This window comes from Tachypleus tridentatus, chromosome 5 (assembly GCF_004210375.1).
Source record: "Tachypleus tridentatus isolate NWPU-2018 chromosome 5, ASM421037v1, whole genome shotgun sequence".
Classification (NCBI taxonomy): domain Eukaryota; kingdom Metazoa; phylum Arthropoda; class Merostomata; order Xiphosura; family Limulidae; genus Tachypleus; species Tachypleus tridentatus.
The window spans coordinates 20,178,302-20,197,297 of record NC_134829.1 but is presented as its reverse complement, the minus strand read 5'-3'; the positions used below and the strand labels follow the sequence as shown (position 1 = coordinate 20,197,297).

Below are 18,996 nucleotides of genomic sequence, written 5' to 3'. Positions count from 1 at the left end.
CCAACGTTATCCTTATAAGATCAATAGTGAACAAACAAAGGACATTTTTTGTAGGTAGTGCAAAAATCACAGTACTTGGAAGATTTTAATTATTTCTGTCTTTTGATTAGGATATACATCATCTATTATTTACCTGTTAGATTATTGTACTTGTTCCCTGTTTCTTTCGTTTGCTTTGTTACTATTTGAATTATTAACATTACTGGTGTTTGTCAGTCCTAAACACAATATACCTATAAAAAGCTCGTTGTGACTTACTCTGGAACTCTATTTATTATTGATTGAATACTCATTTTTATTACAAATCGCACACTATAGTGAGCATCGCGTTTTAAATAAATTAGTGTGTGAAAGTCAACAAATGTTATCGAACAGCGAGACATGCAGATATTTATATCATACAATAAAATTCACAGCACTTTTTTACAGCAGGTTCTAATTAAACACTAAGCCATACCACTCGGGTTACTGTCACTAAATATTTCTGAAAGAAGCTACATCCACAGAAATAGTAATGTCATCGCAAGTCCCAGTCTTTATAATTTTGCTATCGTTTATTACTAAATCACACCACCTCATTAGCAGTAGTTTCCTTTTATATGGTCATTTGCAAGAACCAACGTCAGGACAACTACAGATTAATAGGTCGGTGGTCTCCTTCATGCATTGCGGTGCTCTGTGCATAAAAAATGAGAATTGCGTAGGTGTGGGATATAGCGATGTACTTCACGAGTGTCAGCTTTTGGGTTCAGTATCTGAAGGCCAGCTCTCAAACAGCGCATTTTACAGTGTATGGGTAAATAAGGTATGTACTGTTAAAAGCATTCATTTTATTGAATTACTAAAGAAATTACTAAAGAGTTAAACAAGACAACTGAACCTTCACAAATGTATAAATTTCACTAGGGTCTTTTATTCTAAATCACGAAATATTAACTTCAAATACGTGAAAAGTATCTACATAACAATGTTCTTTAAAGATGTTTTCCATGTTTGAGCCCGGCATGGCCAAATGTATTAAGGCGTTCGACTCGTAATCCGAGGGTCGCGGGTTCGAATCCCGGTCGCACCAAATATGCTCGCCCTTTCAGCCGTGGGGGCGTTATAATGTGACGGTCAATCCCATTAATCGTTGATAAAAGAGAAGCCCAAGAGTTGGCGGTAGGTGGTGATGACTAGCTGCCTTCTCTCTAGTCTTACACTGCTAAATTAGGGACGGCTAGCGCAGATAGCCCTCGAGTAGCTTTGCGCGAAATTCAAAAAACAAAAAACAAACTTTTACATGTTTGAGAAAAAAGTTAAAGTTGCAGTTTTTAAAAAAATCTCAAATTTTCTTTTTCATTTAAAAAACGAGGAAAATAAATAAATGTTAAACTCAGATTTTGATTTGTTTCGTATTTCGCACAAAGCTACACTAGGGCTATATTCGCTAGCCGTTCCTAATTTAACAGTGATAGACTCGAAGGAAGACAATTAGACAACAACATTCTTGGTCAATTCTTGGGTTACTTTTACTAACGAATAGAAGGGTTGACCGTACCATTATAACATCCTCACGGCTGAAAGGACGAGCCTGTTCGATGGCAGTATCAGTGTAAAGAATCTCTACGTTATAATAATTATAATTTGTCACTCTTATGTGCTACGCTTCAATAGTTCGCTTTTATACATTAGGTCACCTATGGCGAATATCCATTAGAGAAAGAACAATCTGTCTTAATCAGGTGTTAGCATTACAAAGTTGTTCAATATACTTTAGGTCACCTTTAGGCTAAATGTGAATGACTGTGTATTGTTTAAAATTAAATAAATAATTAAAACCGACGTTTCATACTTACACATATTTAAACATTTTATTGAAGCTATCGAAGGCTTCAACTTTAAAATAAACTCTACATGTACAATATTTCGATTTCATCTATGTTGTCTTCAGGAGTTATTTGCAAGGTATACCAGTTGATATTCCCCCCCTTGATACCGTGTTTCTCCGAAAATAAGACAGGGCTTATATTAATTTTCACTCCAAAATATAACACTAGGGCTTATTTTCGGGGGATGTCTTATTTTGATATATTAAAAAAATGAAGTTACAAAGTAAAACTATTAAACTAACCATTTAAAATAAACTATTATTAAACTATTAAACTAACTGATTAATACTTAAACAAACTAATTAACTAACTATTAAACTAATTAATAAATTAATTTTTTTTTAATTTCTTTCCTCTTCCTGCCACTCTTAACTAGGGCTTATTTAATGTGTAGGTCTTATTATCGGAGAAACACGGTGTGATATTACACTGATTTCTGTATTTACATAATTCTTCAATCAACCTTTATGTTACATCACCTCATATTTCAATGCATCTGATGGCACTTCATCTCTGTTCAATAGATATTTTCTGGTTTTTTTATTTTATTATTTCTAATGATTTTCTGACATTTAACGCTGTGATGTTACGAGGTTCACCTAAATTAATAGTGTTTGAAAGGAAAATTCTTGTTGTGGTGTTTTAACATGTTCTGAAACAGCCGTGTTTTCTATTTTATTATTTCTTAAGCAGCCTTTATGCTCCTTTAATATGTATTTTAAATATCATATTAAAACTCAAAAAATCTCTACATATGTTTGGTTTGAATTTCGCACAAAGATACTCGAAAGCTAACTGCGCTAACCCCCGTCACACCAAACATGCTCGCCCTTTCAGCCATGGGAGCATTATAATATGACGATCAATCTCACTATTCGCTGGTAAAAGAATAGCCCAACAGCTGGCAGTAGGTGGTGATGGCTAGCTGCCTCCCCTCTAATCTTACACTGCTAAATTAAGGACGGCTAGCGCAGATATTCCTTGAGTAGCTTTGCACGAAATTCAAAAACAAACAATCCTCTACACCAACGCCATAGAATTTAGATTAACAGTTTTTGTCATCACCCCCATGGAATCGATACAGCCATATCAAGCATCATTATTTATACTACTTGCTACACGCTCTTTAATAAGAATAATTTCGTAAAATTTAGTAAATTTGTGATGGAAAGTTGATTATAAATAATCAATGATAACCGTCCACCAGAATGATTCTTTTAAAAACTTGATACAGACATTGTCAATCTACTTTGCTTGGCCTAATCAATACTTTTGCATCAGTCGGTCCTTTCATCTTATAGTTTTGCTCGTCTAAATAAGCAGCCTTTAATCCGAATGAGAAAAACTAAAAACGGTCAACTTTTACTCATAGTTGAAACTGTATTAGAGATTTCAGACCGAGGGCGTGAGCAAAAATTGTCAATTGTGAGCAGTTACTGTTAAATTACTTTGCACACGCAATTTAAATTTACACCAAATGAGACTCCTAATCGTAGGTCGTAAAGTATATCAAATCTGAAAAAATCCGTAAAAGTTAAGTACGTTTTTCTATCATTTTCTTTTTGTACTTTTGGTGCAAACGGGAAAAAAAATATATGAAACTGAATCAAAATTGGAGATGTTACATCTCAGGTCTTTCTTTGTAGATTTCCGTGATGTTCCATATTTGAAGTAAGAGTCTCGTAGGGTACATTCACTGAAAATATGTGGTGGTTTGATATACCGTACTCCGAGATACAGGAGGTGCAAAAATCGTTACACTGTCACTCCTGTAAATAACACGTAGTGAGTTTTAATCGTGATAGCTGTACGGTAAGCTTGAGGACTTATAACGTTAAAAGACGGGATTCAATACCTGCGATATTCACAACGCACATAACCCATTGTGTAATTTAGTTATTAAAAACAGACAAACAAGTGCACAGCATATATTAAAACATATTCATTTTATAAACCCCTCATTCTGATCTTTTTTTTTTTTTTTTACAACTGATCAAAAGTTTACATACCTCAATATGTTTGTCATTCTGGAGGTGCGAGGTGGTTGTTATTGTCGTAGCATTAGCGTGGCTGGTCGTATTTTCAAGACTTAAAAAAAAGTGAATAGCGTGTACAGTATAGACTTTAGACGCCTTTTTCTAACATTAAAAACAATATTATACATAGGAAGTTTATCTTGCAAAGATCACAGCATTTTTTCTCTTGCCACTTGTTTTGGTCTCTGATCCAGTAGTGACATATATATATTTCCATATTTTCTGGGATTACATTTATTTTGGTCCTAATTTAGTACAAATGATTTGTACTTAAATTTAGGGCAAAGCTTCTAAGGTTTCTCTTGCCGACCATAATTTTGAATAATTGAATACGAGGAAGGTAACCAATCAGTAGAATTCTACCAACAACCATCCACGCTAAGGGAATTAATACTATTCTTAAAACGCACCAATAGCTTTAAGTGATGGAATATTTTTGGTATAACATATATTCGAACCAGGATAAACAGCTTCATAATCTTGATCTCTACTCGTTATATGTCGAAGGCTCGACGAAATCCGTGGTGAATAAAAAAAAACACAAATATGAAACTATAAAAAACGATATATAAATAATGGAATCAACTTGAGCAAAACCTTACACTTTACGTTGCCAAGAAACAACCAGTGGTTATAACCGTCTCCTGTTTTGAAATCCAGAGTTCTATAACAGGGTCAACCCATGTCTCACCCTCGCACCAAACATGCTCGCCCTTTCATCCGTGGGAGCGCTATAATGTTACAGTCCAAGAATTGGTGGGGTGGGGTGATGACTAGTTGCCTTCCATCTAGTCTTACACTGCTAAATTAGGGACGGCTAAGCAGAAAGCTCTCGTGTAGCTTTGTGAGAAACTTAAAATAAACCAAAGCTGTCTTGAGTAGTTTTAGGCAAATAACCCATGTCTAACGAAGTCACGCGAAATGTTCATTTGCTGATTTTGTGGAACGACACTTGTTTTTATAATAACGCATTAATAAAGTCCATATTTTAAAGAGATGTTGTACTTGTACGTTCCCCAGAATTACATCAATATATCTGCGGATTTAAAACGCTAAAGTCGGAGTTTCGATACCCGTAGTGGACGAAACACAGATAGCCCATTGTGTTGCTTTTTGATTAACTTCAAACCGACAAATAAATCATTAGGTATATCTAGCATTGCAAGACGGTTCGTTTTGTTTACTTAGAGCAGAGATTCATTGGGCTATCTGTTACTTTCAAAGTCGAACTTATTACTTTTAAAAATTATCTCACCTACTTCCAATATAACTATGCTTCCAATCAAATAGAACCTGTGAGCTAATTGTTAATAGAGCCATTGCATATTAATAATCTTCTTAATTTTGTTTATCTTAGTGTGGGAATTTGTTTTTAAAACAAAGCCACGTATGACCAGTTCCATATCTACTGCGCGAAATCTAACCATGCATTACAATGTTATAAGTCCGCAGGCTCACCTATTGATGTGATATTGCAGGTGTGGTATAAAATACAAAGTACATTATAAATATTCGTCACGCACATAAAGGTTGGTTTAATTGTTTGACAATTTCCACCATTAATAGCATGGTACACGTAAAGGAATATAGAAAGACAGAGTTACTTATCCTGATCCTTATATGAAATTTATACACATGCAAACACTGTTTCGATTTGGTTGCATAATATGTAAAATGAACCCAAGAGTTGGCAATGGGAGATGTTAACTATCTGTCCTTCTTCTAGTCTATCACTCCAAAGTGGCCTGGTGGTTATGGCGCTCAACTCGTCATCTGAGGGTTGCGTGGGAGCGTTATAACGTTACGGTCAATCCTACTATTCGTTGGGCACCCCGGTGGGACAGCAGTAAGTCATTGAATTTAAACGCTAAAATCAGGAGTCCAATTTCCCTTGGTGGACACAACAGATAGCCCGATTTGGCCTTGCTATGAGAAAAACACACACAAACACACTATTTGTTAGTAATAAAGCAGCCCAAGATTTGGCAGTGGGTGGTGATGACTAGTTGCCTTCTCCCTAGTCTTACACCGCTAAATTAGGTACGGCTAGCGTAGATAGCCCTCGTGTAGCTTTGTGCAAAAATTTAAAAAAAATAAACCTAGCGCTGATAGCCTTTTCAGTAGTTCAACTCGTAATCTGAGGGTCACGATTTCGAACCCCCGTCACACCAAACATGCTCGCCCTTTCAGCCATGGGAGCGTTATAATGGTCAATCCCACAATTCGCTGGTAAAAGAGTAGCCCAAGAATTGACGACGGGTAGTGATGACTAGCTGCCTTCCCTTTAGTCTTACATTGCTAAATTAGGGACGGCTAGTGCAGATAGCCCTCGTGTAGCTTTGCGCGAAATTCAAACCAAACCAAGCCAATCTTGAGTAGTTTTATGCAAAATTCAACAAACAAACTTAAATTACAGAAAACCTGAGCACGTCGATTGTTGCCTACTGCTATAGATTCAGAAATCGCTTCTGAAAATCCAACGTATGATACTATTTACGTTATATACCTGTAAGACGTATACAGATGAGAATGGAGTAACTTCACGTGATTATGTGAAGAGTTTCAATTTATGTGTTCAGAGTATCCACACTAGGTAAACAACTTGTCACCATCATGTGGTAGTTTTCGGCAAAATATTTTTCTTGTAAAAGCAATTGTTTAAACTTTATTTTTGTTAGCTGACCTGGAAGGATTAGGAACACTACAATAAAATAATTTATTACAACCACATGCTTAGCTTAGATGTCCAGCTCTTTCCTTTAAAGTCATTGTAAATGTTCTAATTGCGTTTCTTTCAGATTACCTGTCAGGATTCTCCATGTAAAAATGGAGCAACTTGTCACGATAGTCCTGCTGGCCTTTACACCTGCTACTGTGCGTTTAATTTCACAGGATATCACTGCGAGATACGTGAGTGTTGTACCCATCCTTTTGTTTTCATAAAACACCTTAATTTGATCCTTCCTAAGAATGCAAATTCTTACATGTGCCTTTTCACTCTGCACGAATAAATTGGAAAAGTTCTTTATTATTCTCCTAGAAATAAATTTAATTGTACGATTTGATACAGCCATTTTGTATTAGTAAAATGTTGGAGCTTTTAACTATTGTAAATGTCACCAACTTACGTAATCTTGTTTTTTATTTACATGAATGACCAATAGTAAAGTTAGATACATTCTGAGTACGAAAAACGAGTGGATTTTTTATGCTCTTTTGTTTCTTATAATTTACCTCTCAAGCTAACCTAGTTTAAATAATAAGGTAAAAAATACATTTCCTTTGTCATAGACTTTTTCGTGAAACACATAAACTGTTTGAAGTAAGGAAATCGAAATGTGAATTTCGATGTATGAATTGGAAATTTCTTTAAGCGCTTTAAGTTCAGCTTTATTTTATTTAAACTGTTGTTTTAACGCACTTACAGTCACTAAAACGTTAATTTATTAAATATTGCTGAACCTTTCTAGCATTTTTTGGGCTCTTTAGCTTATAGTTTAAGCTCAAAGCTACACAATGGACTATCTGTGCTCTGCCCACCACGGCTATCGAAACCTGGTTTGTAGAGTTCTAAATCTGCAAACATACCCCTGTGCCACTAAACGATTACTTCTTAGTAATCAAAAATTTTTTTTTAAATGTATATAAATTTATGCTTGTAGTTTCATAGTGATAGCTTAATAATTAAAGTAAATTCACCGCAAAATAAATTACCCCTAACAAGAAGGCATACGGGGGAAAAATGTAGCGCAGTGATCTTCAATGTCGTGTGACGTCATCCAAAAACTTATACCAGTGGTAATTTAGTTTCAAATCTACATGTAAACATTTACCAGCTTTCAATGTCGAACCTGATCTTTATTAGTCCAAAACATGAAACGTATCACGACAAAGGAGATTTATTTCTTCCCTCAAGTTCTCAATTGTAAATGCTAAGATGTGAGCTTTGTTTGTTTGTTGGGCCTGGCATGGCCTAGCGCGTTAAGGCGTGCGCTTCGTAATCTGAGGGTCGCGGGTTCGCGCCCGAGTCGTGCCAAACATGCTCGCCCTCCCAGCCGTGGGGGCGTTATAATGTGACGGTCAATCCCACTATTCGTTGGTAAAAGAGTAGCCCAAGAGTTGGCGGTGGGTGGTGATGACTAGCTGCCATCCCTCTAGTCTTACACTGCTAAATTAGGGACGGCTAGCACAGATAGCCCTCGAGTAGCTTTGTGCGAAATTCCAAAAAACAACAATGTTTGTTTGTTTGTTTTAAATTTCGCGCAAAGCTACTCAAGGGCTATTGCGCTAGCCGTCCCTATTTTAGCAGTGTAAGACTAGAGGGAAGGCAGCTAGTCATCACCACCCACCACCAACGAATAGTAGGATTGACCGTTTCATTATAACGCCCTCACGGTTAAAAGGGCGAGCACGTTTGGTGTGACGGAGATTCGAATCCGCGACCCTCAGATTACGATTCGAACGCCTTAAACCACGTGGCCATGCCGGGCCTAATATTTGAGAGGGAATTTAGAATTCGTAATTTACTCTATGTGAAATAATTATTAACTCATCATAATAATATTTGAGGAATTTTTCATAAAAATAATATATACAACATTGAAATCTTAGAAACATTTTACAATACTAAAATCAAATATTTATTTTGACATTACTCTTGGTAAAGGTCGAAATTCATAAGGTATGAGAGATAAACAAAATAAATCTAGAACATAATTGAAATACAAATTATTCAGAAACGTAATACAAAAACTATATGACGCTGGTAAAAATTAAAGGATTAATCATTTATATTCATCTTAATGATTTGATATCGAACTAACTGTTCGTATAATTCTGTATCGCCGACAATGCGGGTTGCCTGGTGACGTAAGAGTGGATAGGATTACGTAGCTTTATGACCATAAAAATTTTCGTATACCAGCAAGCCTTGTCCCTTTACTTTTATACTTATTATGGCTTATTTTCGTCGTTGTAACAATGTAACAAGATGTTATGACTTCAATAATTGCTTTTACTTCAATGTCTAAATGATACTTTTTTTCAGTTAAATACTCCAGTATATGATAGTAACCCACAGCTGCAAATCTAGCACAGCACAGATAGTCTATTATATAGACTTACGCTTAAGAACAACAACAAAACACAAACTTGATTGCAGTTTTTCTACCTCTTCAATGCTCTATTTATCGTGATATCTAAAAAGTGATAATCTTTGCCTTAAAACATTTCGGTTCTGAGATAAAAGCACCACCAGTGGAAGTGAGAAAGCTTGTGATATGAATACCGTAAGATACGCATTTAAGTTGTCTAATAATATCGCGTGCAAAATAACCTGGTCAGTTTTGTAAGAATAAATGTATGAATACAATGGTCTAAAATTATCTAACCATTAAATCATATTCTTCAGATATGCCTATAAAATAATCATCCAACAAATTAAATAGTTATGGAAAACTTATCATTCTATTTAAATGTGCTAAAGAAAACACTTTTTTCCCCAAGATGTTAGATGTGTAAAATATTTCAAACATTATTTACATATACTTATTAAATTTTACAGCACCAAAAGGATACTATTATTACTTAAATGGTTCGTCGTTCAAGCTCTACAAAACACAGAAAACCCAGTCACAGGCCATATCTGCTTGCGAATCAGATGGGGCACGATTGGCTAAAGTTCCAGATCTGGCAACTCATCAGTTCTTGATGAGTTTGATTTCATCCCCTGCCGACACTTGGATAGATCTTCGCAAAGTCAATGGCGAATGGCAGTATGCAGGTGAATTCAGAGGCTGGGTGCCACCCGAACCATATGGCGACGGTGATTGTGCTTATATGGCAACAAATTACCTAATGGGGTGGAATGACTACGTATGTACCAAACTGTGTTATTATATATGTGAAATCAAAATCCAATAAATAAATTCTATCTATCCTAAAATATAAAAAAAAGAAAACACATTGCACTTTGAAGACATAGTAAGTAAAATCACCTCGAAGTACATACAGATGCTAACGTACTTGTTAACAGCTTGCTTGAGTAGAAACGGTTCGAAAACAATATTATTTTAGTTTTATTTTATTTCACATTTTTAAGATATATTTCCTACTTAGTCTGATGTGTTTTTCATATATGATATTGCATTCAACCCACACTTATTATCACAGAAAAGTTTGTTTGTTTGTTGTTAAGCCTAAAACTATAGAATATAGTATCAAAACGTCATTTTAGCGTCATAAGTTTGCAGATTTTCCGCTGAGCCGCATGGGGGCTTATGGAAACGCAAATACATTTATACATATTCAACTACTCTGTTCTCTTTCGGCAGATAGCCCAATATGGCTTTGCTGTAACGAAACACAAACCAATTTTTTGTCGGTAAATTTCCCCTAACGAACAATTTTTATTAACGTGCTTGGTGCAGGTCTTATAATCAAACACCAGTTCTGAACGTATAGAACTGGCACTTATAATCACGCGAACCTTAGATTTTAAATTACCCGAAACATAATCATCATAAAAAGAATTATAAACCGAGAAAGGGGAAGCAGTTGCCACATCATAGTTGTCTTAATGTAAACACTTCAAGTAAATTCATTTTGCTGTATGCTTTTAAAATATTAATTTCATAACTTGGTACATTTAGAAGAAGTACAAGATATATATTGTGAATAAAATATCTATTTCATGTAAAAATTTACGAAAACGTATCCGAAATATACGTTTAACATTAGGTGTAGTTCACTAGTACTTTCTGCGATACAATTGTATATCATGCTTTATTCCCCAAGTCTCTTAATACGAATGTAAATAAAATGTTCATTACACACATCAACCATATGGCGACGGTTACTGTACTTATATGGCAACAAATTACCAAATGGGATGGAATGAAAATAACAAGATATACAATTACCAGTTAATTTTTGTTTTACCACGTTTAAAACAACCACAATATAATTTATATTACTTGGAAAATATTTCTATGTATTTAGTCGTTCTGCTCCACGGTACAGTTTTAAGTAAGTCTTATACATTTTCTCTTTAAATTCTGAAACTACCAGGTAGTTTAGAAATAAATAAAACTAACTGCTGTTTTCAAGACTATCTATCTTAAATGAAGTATGTTTTGATTATTATAAAAGCATATCGCAATAATAATTCCCAACAGTTAACTGCATTTCTATAATATTTAAAGTATATATAAATGAAACACATTATTGGCATAGTAAATTAATAGATTATTCCTACAGTGTGTTGTATATTCGAAGCGTATGCTCTTGCTAAAATAACTACGAGCTAGTAAAAGTTTTATATGTTTTAACTATAACAATACAAACTATTGTTATTAACGAATATCAGTGTTGTCCCTGATTTAGTTTTGTGTAAACAATTATCAAGCGAACACTCATGTGAGTTAATGTGCAGGTGTATATTATCTCATTTGATACCATAGACTTTAATGTAATAGGTTATCACGAAATATCTGTACAATAAGATTCAGTATCCATGTGTCACGTAACGCCTAAACGGCTGGTCCCACAGACTTATAAATGGTATCAAATGAATTATTTCGGCCCTGAGGTTTACAAAAAAATAAACCTTTCTCTACAACCCCTTAGGGAACCAAAGTATTTCGCAAAAATACTTTTACAACGATTCACTAAAAAGCTGAATACAAATCTGGCACTGATTTACATGTACATTAGAGCATATAAATACGTAGGCCTAATAATTGTTGTTTTTAACTTGGTTAAAGAAATTAAATTTGTATTGTTGCGACATTCCTCGTTAAACTGAAAAAGTGCAAAACAGTAGTTTAAATTTACATTATAGCGACCTTGTAAATGTTGTCCATTGACCCACAGGTTTGCTTGTTTGTTTATAACGTTTATTTCCACTTCGGACACCAATACAAATTGTAGATTAATAAGTTGTTGGGTTATTTGGTTCACTTCTTCACTAATTGACCAATACTACCTGGAAGTGAATCCCGTGCGATTTTCCTGGTACTGATACAACCAGATTCATATCCGGTAAGCGTGCTTTACTGTTAATTTGGTTGTCAACTTGTCACCATATTTTCTAGGAAGTTGTTATATTTCATATTTATATATGACTGACGTTGTGAGTATCAGATCACCTGATGCGCTTGTTTTACATTACAATTAACCCAGCGATGACACTGTTATCGTTTAATATCAGTAGCTATGCCTTATAGCTGGAATATAGAAAACTCTAATGACCCTTTACGTTCTTCAAACGTATAATAGAGTCTATTCTACGCAAAATTATCATAAAACTTTATACAGGTATATAATGAGAGTTATAACAAGAGATGTAACTGTTTTTAATCGAAGGTGTTAGTGACGTTTTTATGTTTACAAAGCCGAGAAATATTTCTAGCTTGTAATAATCACAGTGTGACTTGTAAAAGACAACAATAAAGCATCTTATTATTATTAACAAATAAGATGTGACATACAATCACGTTTTGATGTACAAACATGTGTGATAATCACATTTCCAGTGTGGCTTGTACGATTACGCAATAAAGCATTTCAGAAAAATTAACGAATAAGCTGTGACATCATTTATTGCGTTTTGACGTATCAAAATATAGATTAGGTTTATCATTCAGAAATATATATATTTGATAATATTAGAATTGGGAATTAGCAGGAAAAAATGTAAAGTAAAATCACAACGTTTCTAAACATAAAAACAAAATGTCATTAACAGCATTGACTCAAAATTTTTATCGTAATTGTTTGCTGAATCTTCACACACCATACTTAACGTCATATTGACACCTCTAATCAGTAACAACATATCACTGTTATCCCATTTGTTTCTATTACGTCACTTCGAGCAAGAAATAAGAAACTACCAATAATTCATTTGTTTAAGCCAATTTAAACGATAGTGAGGAGTTTCGTCACGTGTGTACAGATCTCGTCAAGTAAAATCAAATTAATACCAACTTAATTGCAATATGTTTGTCTGGTGTTAAGTACAAAGCTACACATTGAGCTCTCATTTCTCTACTCTACCCTCAGCTAGTATTCAAATCTGAATCATAGTGTTATATCCGTCAAAGGCACGGCTGAGCCACCAGGGGTGTCTATAATTACGAATAAAAATACCTGTATCTACTTTTCTTTCTAAAATATTTACAATGAATAATTCTGAAAAGTTGACTCCATTATCGACCAATAAAAAAGCAGCAAATACTTTATATGCAGTTACAGCTGGAATAATGACGTAGCAGTAATCTTTGATGAGTCAGTCAATACATTAAATTATTTTTTTAATTATTTTCATATCTATAAATATTGCTTAAAATTTCGCAATTGAACACAAAATAGTCCTAAAGAGATTTTTCTTATCATCTACCAAATCTTTACATTGATTATCGAAAAAAAAAAATCAATGTTATTAATTTTCCTAAAATTTATTCCAAACATTTCTTTATATTCATCACCAAATAATTCCGTTTCAAACAATTTGATTAAAATTTGGTGATAGGTTGGTTGAATTTCGAGAAAAGTTACTATGTGCTAACCGTCCCTGATTTAGAAGTGATGAAAAGAAACTAATTGACCCCACCCACCGCAAACGTTTTGGCAACTCTCTACCAACGAATAGTGGGATTGACTGAAACATAACAACGCCTCCATTATTGACAAGGTTAGTATGTACGAAAATGGAATTTTAATCCGCAGACTGCAGCTCTAACCCCCTTAAAAGCAGACCTTCCCAAGCTCTTATTTAATTAATTATTGTACACGTAAAAGACTTACATTGTATAGCCAACTACGATAATATTATTCATGATTATCGTCATAACAGTGTTACCCAAACAACTGAAATAATAAACCAATCATAATAAAAGATGGCTTTTATGGTTTTACGAATGATATTGGATAAAACTATTTAATGAGTGAGCTTAAGAATGACCTGAGTTTAATGTTATGTATATGTTGTTTGTTTATTCATTTCACAAAATGAATATATGATAAGCTTATTGGACACCTGATACCGCCCCGAAGCCCATTAATTTCGTGGCTCTCGACGCTTTTAAGATAGTCTAAGATATCAGTGATAGTCATTAAATTTCTCTAATTAGCGTTGCGTGACTTCAATGCAACGTTTTATTTAGATTGGTATAACACAGTAGGAATGCAAACAAAACAAAATGGTTCAACTAATAAAACACGTAGCATTAATCTGGACAGAAATTACTATGCTTAAGCCTTAACATGTCATTAATAAATTCTTCAACATGCTGACCAAATGGCGGAAAGGAGAGAAAAATGCTGTGAAATGAGTGAAAAATAAAAATTGTGGTAAGACGAGCAAGAAATTATAAAGTAACATATAAAAAGAATTTAACAGCTTGTTATTAATGAAAATAGTGCATAACATGCTATACATTCTGCTTTCCTTCATTCCACCCCACCAGGTAGTTAAGGCGGTCGACTCGCAATGTGAAGGTCGAGGGTTTGAATCCCCGTCACACCAAACATGCGTGCCCTTTCAGCCGTGGGGGCGTTATAATGTGACGGTCAATCTCAATATTCATTGGTAAAAGAGTAGCCTAAGAGTTGACGGTAGGTGGTGATGACTAACTGCCTTCCCTCTAGTCTTACACTACTAAATTAGGAACGGCTAGCGCAGATAGCCCTCGTGTAGCTTTGCGCAAAATTAAAAAACAAACAAAATCTCCCTCTCCAAGAATCAAACTCTTTCCATATTTTAATGTTAGGGCACTATTTATTCCTCAAACTTACCTTTAAGCCACTAGAAAAATATCAAGTGCGAACTAAGCAAATATTCATGTTATTTGTTCACGAAGATAACAACTTGCATAGAAACAGTTTAAAGGTTACACACTTAAAGCTAATTGGTTGATGCATCTGATAACATGCTCTTTGACAACTTTTGAGATAACTACAGATTTTGTTGATTTTGAAAAACTTTCTTGAAGTCGTGATAATGCAGTGTTTCTTTGAAAGCTAAAATGAGGAATAAAGAAATAGAGAGACACTATAAAATATTATAACTAGTAAAACTTTATTATAGTATAACTAAAGCAAAATTTGAGATTAAAATGTAACATAAGTAATAAATTAAACAAAAGAGCTAAAAGTTATAAACTGTTAATAGTTGATTGTTTGTTGGTTTACTGTTAGAAACAAAAGTACATAATGGACTAACTGAATTGTGCTCGCCATTTTGATCGAAACCTGATTTTTCGACTATAAGCTCTGAAAATTACCACTGAGTCATTGGGTTAGATGTGGCTAACAACCTAAGTACAATATTTCTCTGATCCAAAACTATCCATTTTAGTCAGATTTAGCTACTGGTATAGACAAACCTGCAGTAAGCCTCCTAGAAAAAGAACCAACATTCTCTGACACAAAGGCATCTAAACGCTACGAAATTCAAATAAGCCAAAAGAAAAAAAAAGTATTGAAACTTTTGAATATAGATAAGGTCATACTCGTTCTCCCAACTGATATAAGCAATCTTACTTTTCTATTGAACAAAGAGTACTATTATAGAATATTATAAAAATCCCACTCATATCAAACACTCTAAGAACTAGAAAGAGACAAAGAAATGAACAGGACTATATGCTGAAAAACAGTAATATCTCCTTAACGTTTGCCTTTACATTAAAAGCACTAAAAACCAGAGATTCCCTAAGTTTGCAGATTAGTTAAGGTCTACAAACCAGAAATGGCATATCACACTATCATCAGTGCCATTTGGTGGCTGTGTCACGATATTATTGTAAAATGCCTGGTTCCTATTTTATCGTCACTAAGCGAAAATATGGACAGTTGAGTCAACGTCACAGACCATCTGATGTATCTGAAATAAAAAGACCTATTAGACATGTTTACATACATTTCAGTACAGAAAACCTTAATCAGAGTCTGACAAATTACACAAACGTATGAAATGCTACTGTACTGAAGCAAACTATATGTGGCACAGTTATTGAGGTACTTACTCAAGTACCAGCTTAACATTCTTAAAAGTTGAAGAATATTTTATATGAAGAAACAAAGGGTTTAGCTTTGATTACACATAAAAACGACCATCAAAAAATCAAAGATATTAGAAAGCTAAATTGCTGGTAATTGATATCTTTATGATTTGTCCAGATGGTAAAAAACTTATTAAAGACTTCTTAAATCACTGGAGCTCGATATATCACAACATCAAATTTACCAAATCATTGTAAGAAAAACAGTAAAACAAAAAATGGTTTCCTATCTATTTCGCAGAGCTAAGAATTGAAGAACCTCCAAGCTGTCATTTGGAACCAATGGAGACCACAAGAAAAAAAATTGAATTCACAAACACAAATAGACAAAAACACAGAACAGAAATACAGCCTAAATATAAATTACTCAAACTAAAATCCAAACACCCAAAAAATATTCAAGAAGTTTCAAGTTTTTCTCAAAATAGTATTGAAACTGAATACTTTTCTAACAAAAGTTACATAAGTTTTAGACTACCCGACATTAAAAATGTTTCTGTGTATTTTCTTTCATAGGAAAGAAAGCAACACATTTAGAAAAAAAAACTAAAAATACCAAAACACAGTGAAATTGAAAAAAAAACTCAGCTCTTCCTCTATCACTGAAGAGGACGTGTATTAAAACGAACTAGTGGAGATTGAGACCTTTACTGATGAAATTTCTTAACTGGATTATACAGGATGAAAATAAAGCTTATAAAATGCATGGATATCTAAATGACATTGGTTAAGAATTTAAATGAATAAATGAAAGTATTAATACGTAACTTCTCACCTTGCAGTAGAAAACTCCAACTCAGTGATTAAAGAAAAAATACACTCAGTTTCTTTCTTAGATTTTATTTTAAGGTGACTTTAACAGAATCAGTCTTTCAACCACTAATTTTGAATGCTATTCTGAAAAGATTATGCGGCTGAAACCATCGTCGTGGGGATATTAGTGTTGACCCATTGAAAAAGACACCATGCAGACTTTAAGAACTGCAAAATGGATGAAATGGAGGTATAGGGTGGTAAATAGAAAGCCAGAAAAGGAACAAACGGTTTTATCTTTCTTAAGAGGTAAAGAGAAGAAGAATGTTACTCTTGAAAAGTTCACTAAAAGGTTGAAGAGAAGGTATAGGAATTGCAAAAGCAGAAGAAGTTTGCTTGATTTATATGGAAGTTTAAATAGGACTTTAGGATTATCACACGTGTCTCTCATCTGGTTTTATTTTAGAATTATATGGTAACTCACGGTCAGTGAATTAAGAATCATTAGGTGGGTTTGATTTTTTTCTTAATGATGATTCGTTGTGGAAAGTATATAATAACCAATAAAAGTCCAAAATTCGAGCTAAAATAGGTCAGTATAAATTTATTAGATAAGAATCCGTGTTTTTTGTTGCATAAGAGAAAGTAGCTACTTTTGTATCTCAGAATGGTTGGTATGGGTATTAACACTTTTAATGAGATACATTTTTATTTTAAGTGGGTTTCTCGTCATCAAGAGTTAGCCACCTTTGCTGCAAACAAATAAGACATATAAATATTAGCTTTCTACCCTTAAGTTGGAACTGGTCGTTTGAAAAATTGCCAAATCTCGTTCCAGACAAAATGTGTTACGTCAATCATGCTATGAATGAACATTATTTGTCTAACTAGAGGCTATAAGAATCAATTAATTTCTTTCCTGATTATTTCATTATTGCACATTTTGTAAATATTATTCAAATACATATGTAAATTTAAATACTACGATACAACATAAAAAAAAATTCTTCTTAAGTATTATTCTTGAGTTTTATTTTTTTATTCTGTTGTTTCTTTGCTTTGTCGTTAGACGCAAAGCTGTATATAGTTATTAAACCTAAGTTACCTGTTATTTTGTTTTAAGTTGCGAGTTACTACACCCTTGTGCAAATTAATTGAAACAAGATGGAAAATTACGATTTTTTTCAATATGTTGCATTTTATTTCTGAGAATCCAAAAATTACTCACAAATTAATACATGATATCATTGCCTTTATTTTTCAGAAGATCATTATTCCGCTTTGGCATCGAGTCCACGAGGTGACTGCAAACATTACTAATTTTTGGATCGCGGTACCACACCTTAATTAGCTTATCTTTCGTAGTCTTTTCCCCGAAGTTTTTCTTTACAAATCGCCCAAAGATTTTCAATGGTATTTAAGTCCGGAGAGTTTCCAGGCCAGTCTAGCACCTTTATTTGCGTTGTAGTCATAAAATTCTTCACAAGTTTCGATGTGTGGCACAGAGCCAGATCTTGCTGAAAAATGCCAGATCCATCTGGAAATCTCTTTTTCAATTCTGGAACGACTCTTCTCTGCAAAACTTCAATGTACTGTGGTCCTCTTCTACGATATGTTAGCCTGCAACGCCATAGTAGCTGAAAAAGCCTCAAACATCTTCTTCAAGGGATGTTTTACGAACTGATTGATGTGATATTCTCGAAGTTTCTTACATGGAGATCTGCAAACATGCAGACTTCTTTGACCCTGTACGAAGAAATGAGTCTCGTCACTGAATAACACCTTCCTCCATTGTTCTTGCGTCCAGTTCTTGTATTTCAGACCCCATTGATACCGTTTTTTGTTCATTGAGTTGGTAAGAAGTTGTTTTTTGACTGGTCTCCTTGCCCTTCTAAAGCAATTTCGAATGACGTAATATTCCTCAAAATTTCGTCATATATCCCAAAAATAGATCGACTGTACTGCAAAACACAGCTAATGACGCCGTCTGTGTGAAAAAATGACTATTAAAGGAAATCAGCGGGTCCAGCGAACCTACACCGGCCGCCATGCTGAAAATATTGTAAAATGACCATTTCTTTCAATTAATTTGCACAAGGGTGTATACTCTGGTAAAAGGTGTTATTATTTTTATTTATTTGAAGCTCTCGTATTTTCCGTTGGCAGGTTTTATTTTCTTTATTTTACGTATATTAGATATAAAAATATAATACATTTAACTACGATATTGTTTTTATAATTTTATGTTTATAATAACTACACATTTTCCGT

At 34.0% G+C, this 18,996-nt stretch overlaps 3 protein-coding genes across 4 annotated transcripts in view; 2 read left to right on the top strand and 1 right to left on the bottom strand.

The window, feature by feature from the left end:
* Positions 1-9,614, bottom strand: part of LOC143250659 (uncharacterized) — a 40,865-nt gene extending 31,251 nt beyond the window's left edge. The window contains exons 1-2 of the mRNA XM_076501534.1: positions 9,494-9,614; positions 3,881-3,959 (exon numbers count right to left, since the gene is read on the bottom strand). The gene's annotated coding sequence lies outside the window, so the exon portion shown is untranslated. The remainder of the gene's footprint in view (positions 1-3,880; positions 3,960-9,493) is intronic.
* Positions 457-12,466, top strand: LOC143250660 (aggrecan core protein-like). Its single transcript, XM_076501535.1, has 3 exons — positions 457-805; positions 6,706-6,817; positions 9,471-12,466. The coding sequence occupies exons 1-3, from the start codon at positions 515-517 to the stop codon at positions 9,827-9,829; spliced, it is 762 nt and encodes a 253-aa protein (XP_076357650.1). The 5' UTR covers positions 457-514; the 3' UTR covers positions 9,830-12,466.
* A 6,262-nt stretch (positions 12,467-18,728) lies between these two features.
* LOC143250658 (transient receptor potential cation channel subfamily A member 1 homolog) overlaps positions 18,729-18,996 on the top strand; it is an 85,513-nt gene continuing 85,245 nt past the window's right edge. Inside the window, exon 1 of one of the 2 annotated variants that reach the window (XM_076501529.1) lies at positions 18,729-18,836. The gene's annotated coding sequence lies outside the window, so the exon portion shown is untranslated. Of the gene's footprint in view, positions 18,837-18,874; positions 18,892-18,996 lie in introns of those variants that run through there. The other variant, XM_076501530.1, reaches the window with a different exon arrangement.

Coding starts and splice junctions, on each gene's coding strand:
- LOC143250660 (XM_076501535.1), top strand. CDS start 515: ATGTCATCGCAAGTCCCAGTCTTTATAATTTTGCTATCGTTTATTACT. Junction 806..6,705: donor ACAGTGTATGGGTAAATAAG/GTATGTACTGTT, acceptor CGTTTCTTTCAG/ATTACCTGTCAGGATTCTCC. Junction 6,818..9,470: donor AGGATATCACTGCGAGATAC/GTGAGTGTTGTA, acceptor TAAATTTTACAG/CACCAAAAGGATACTATTAT.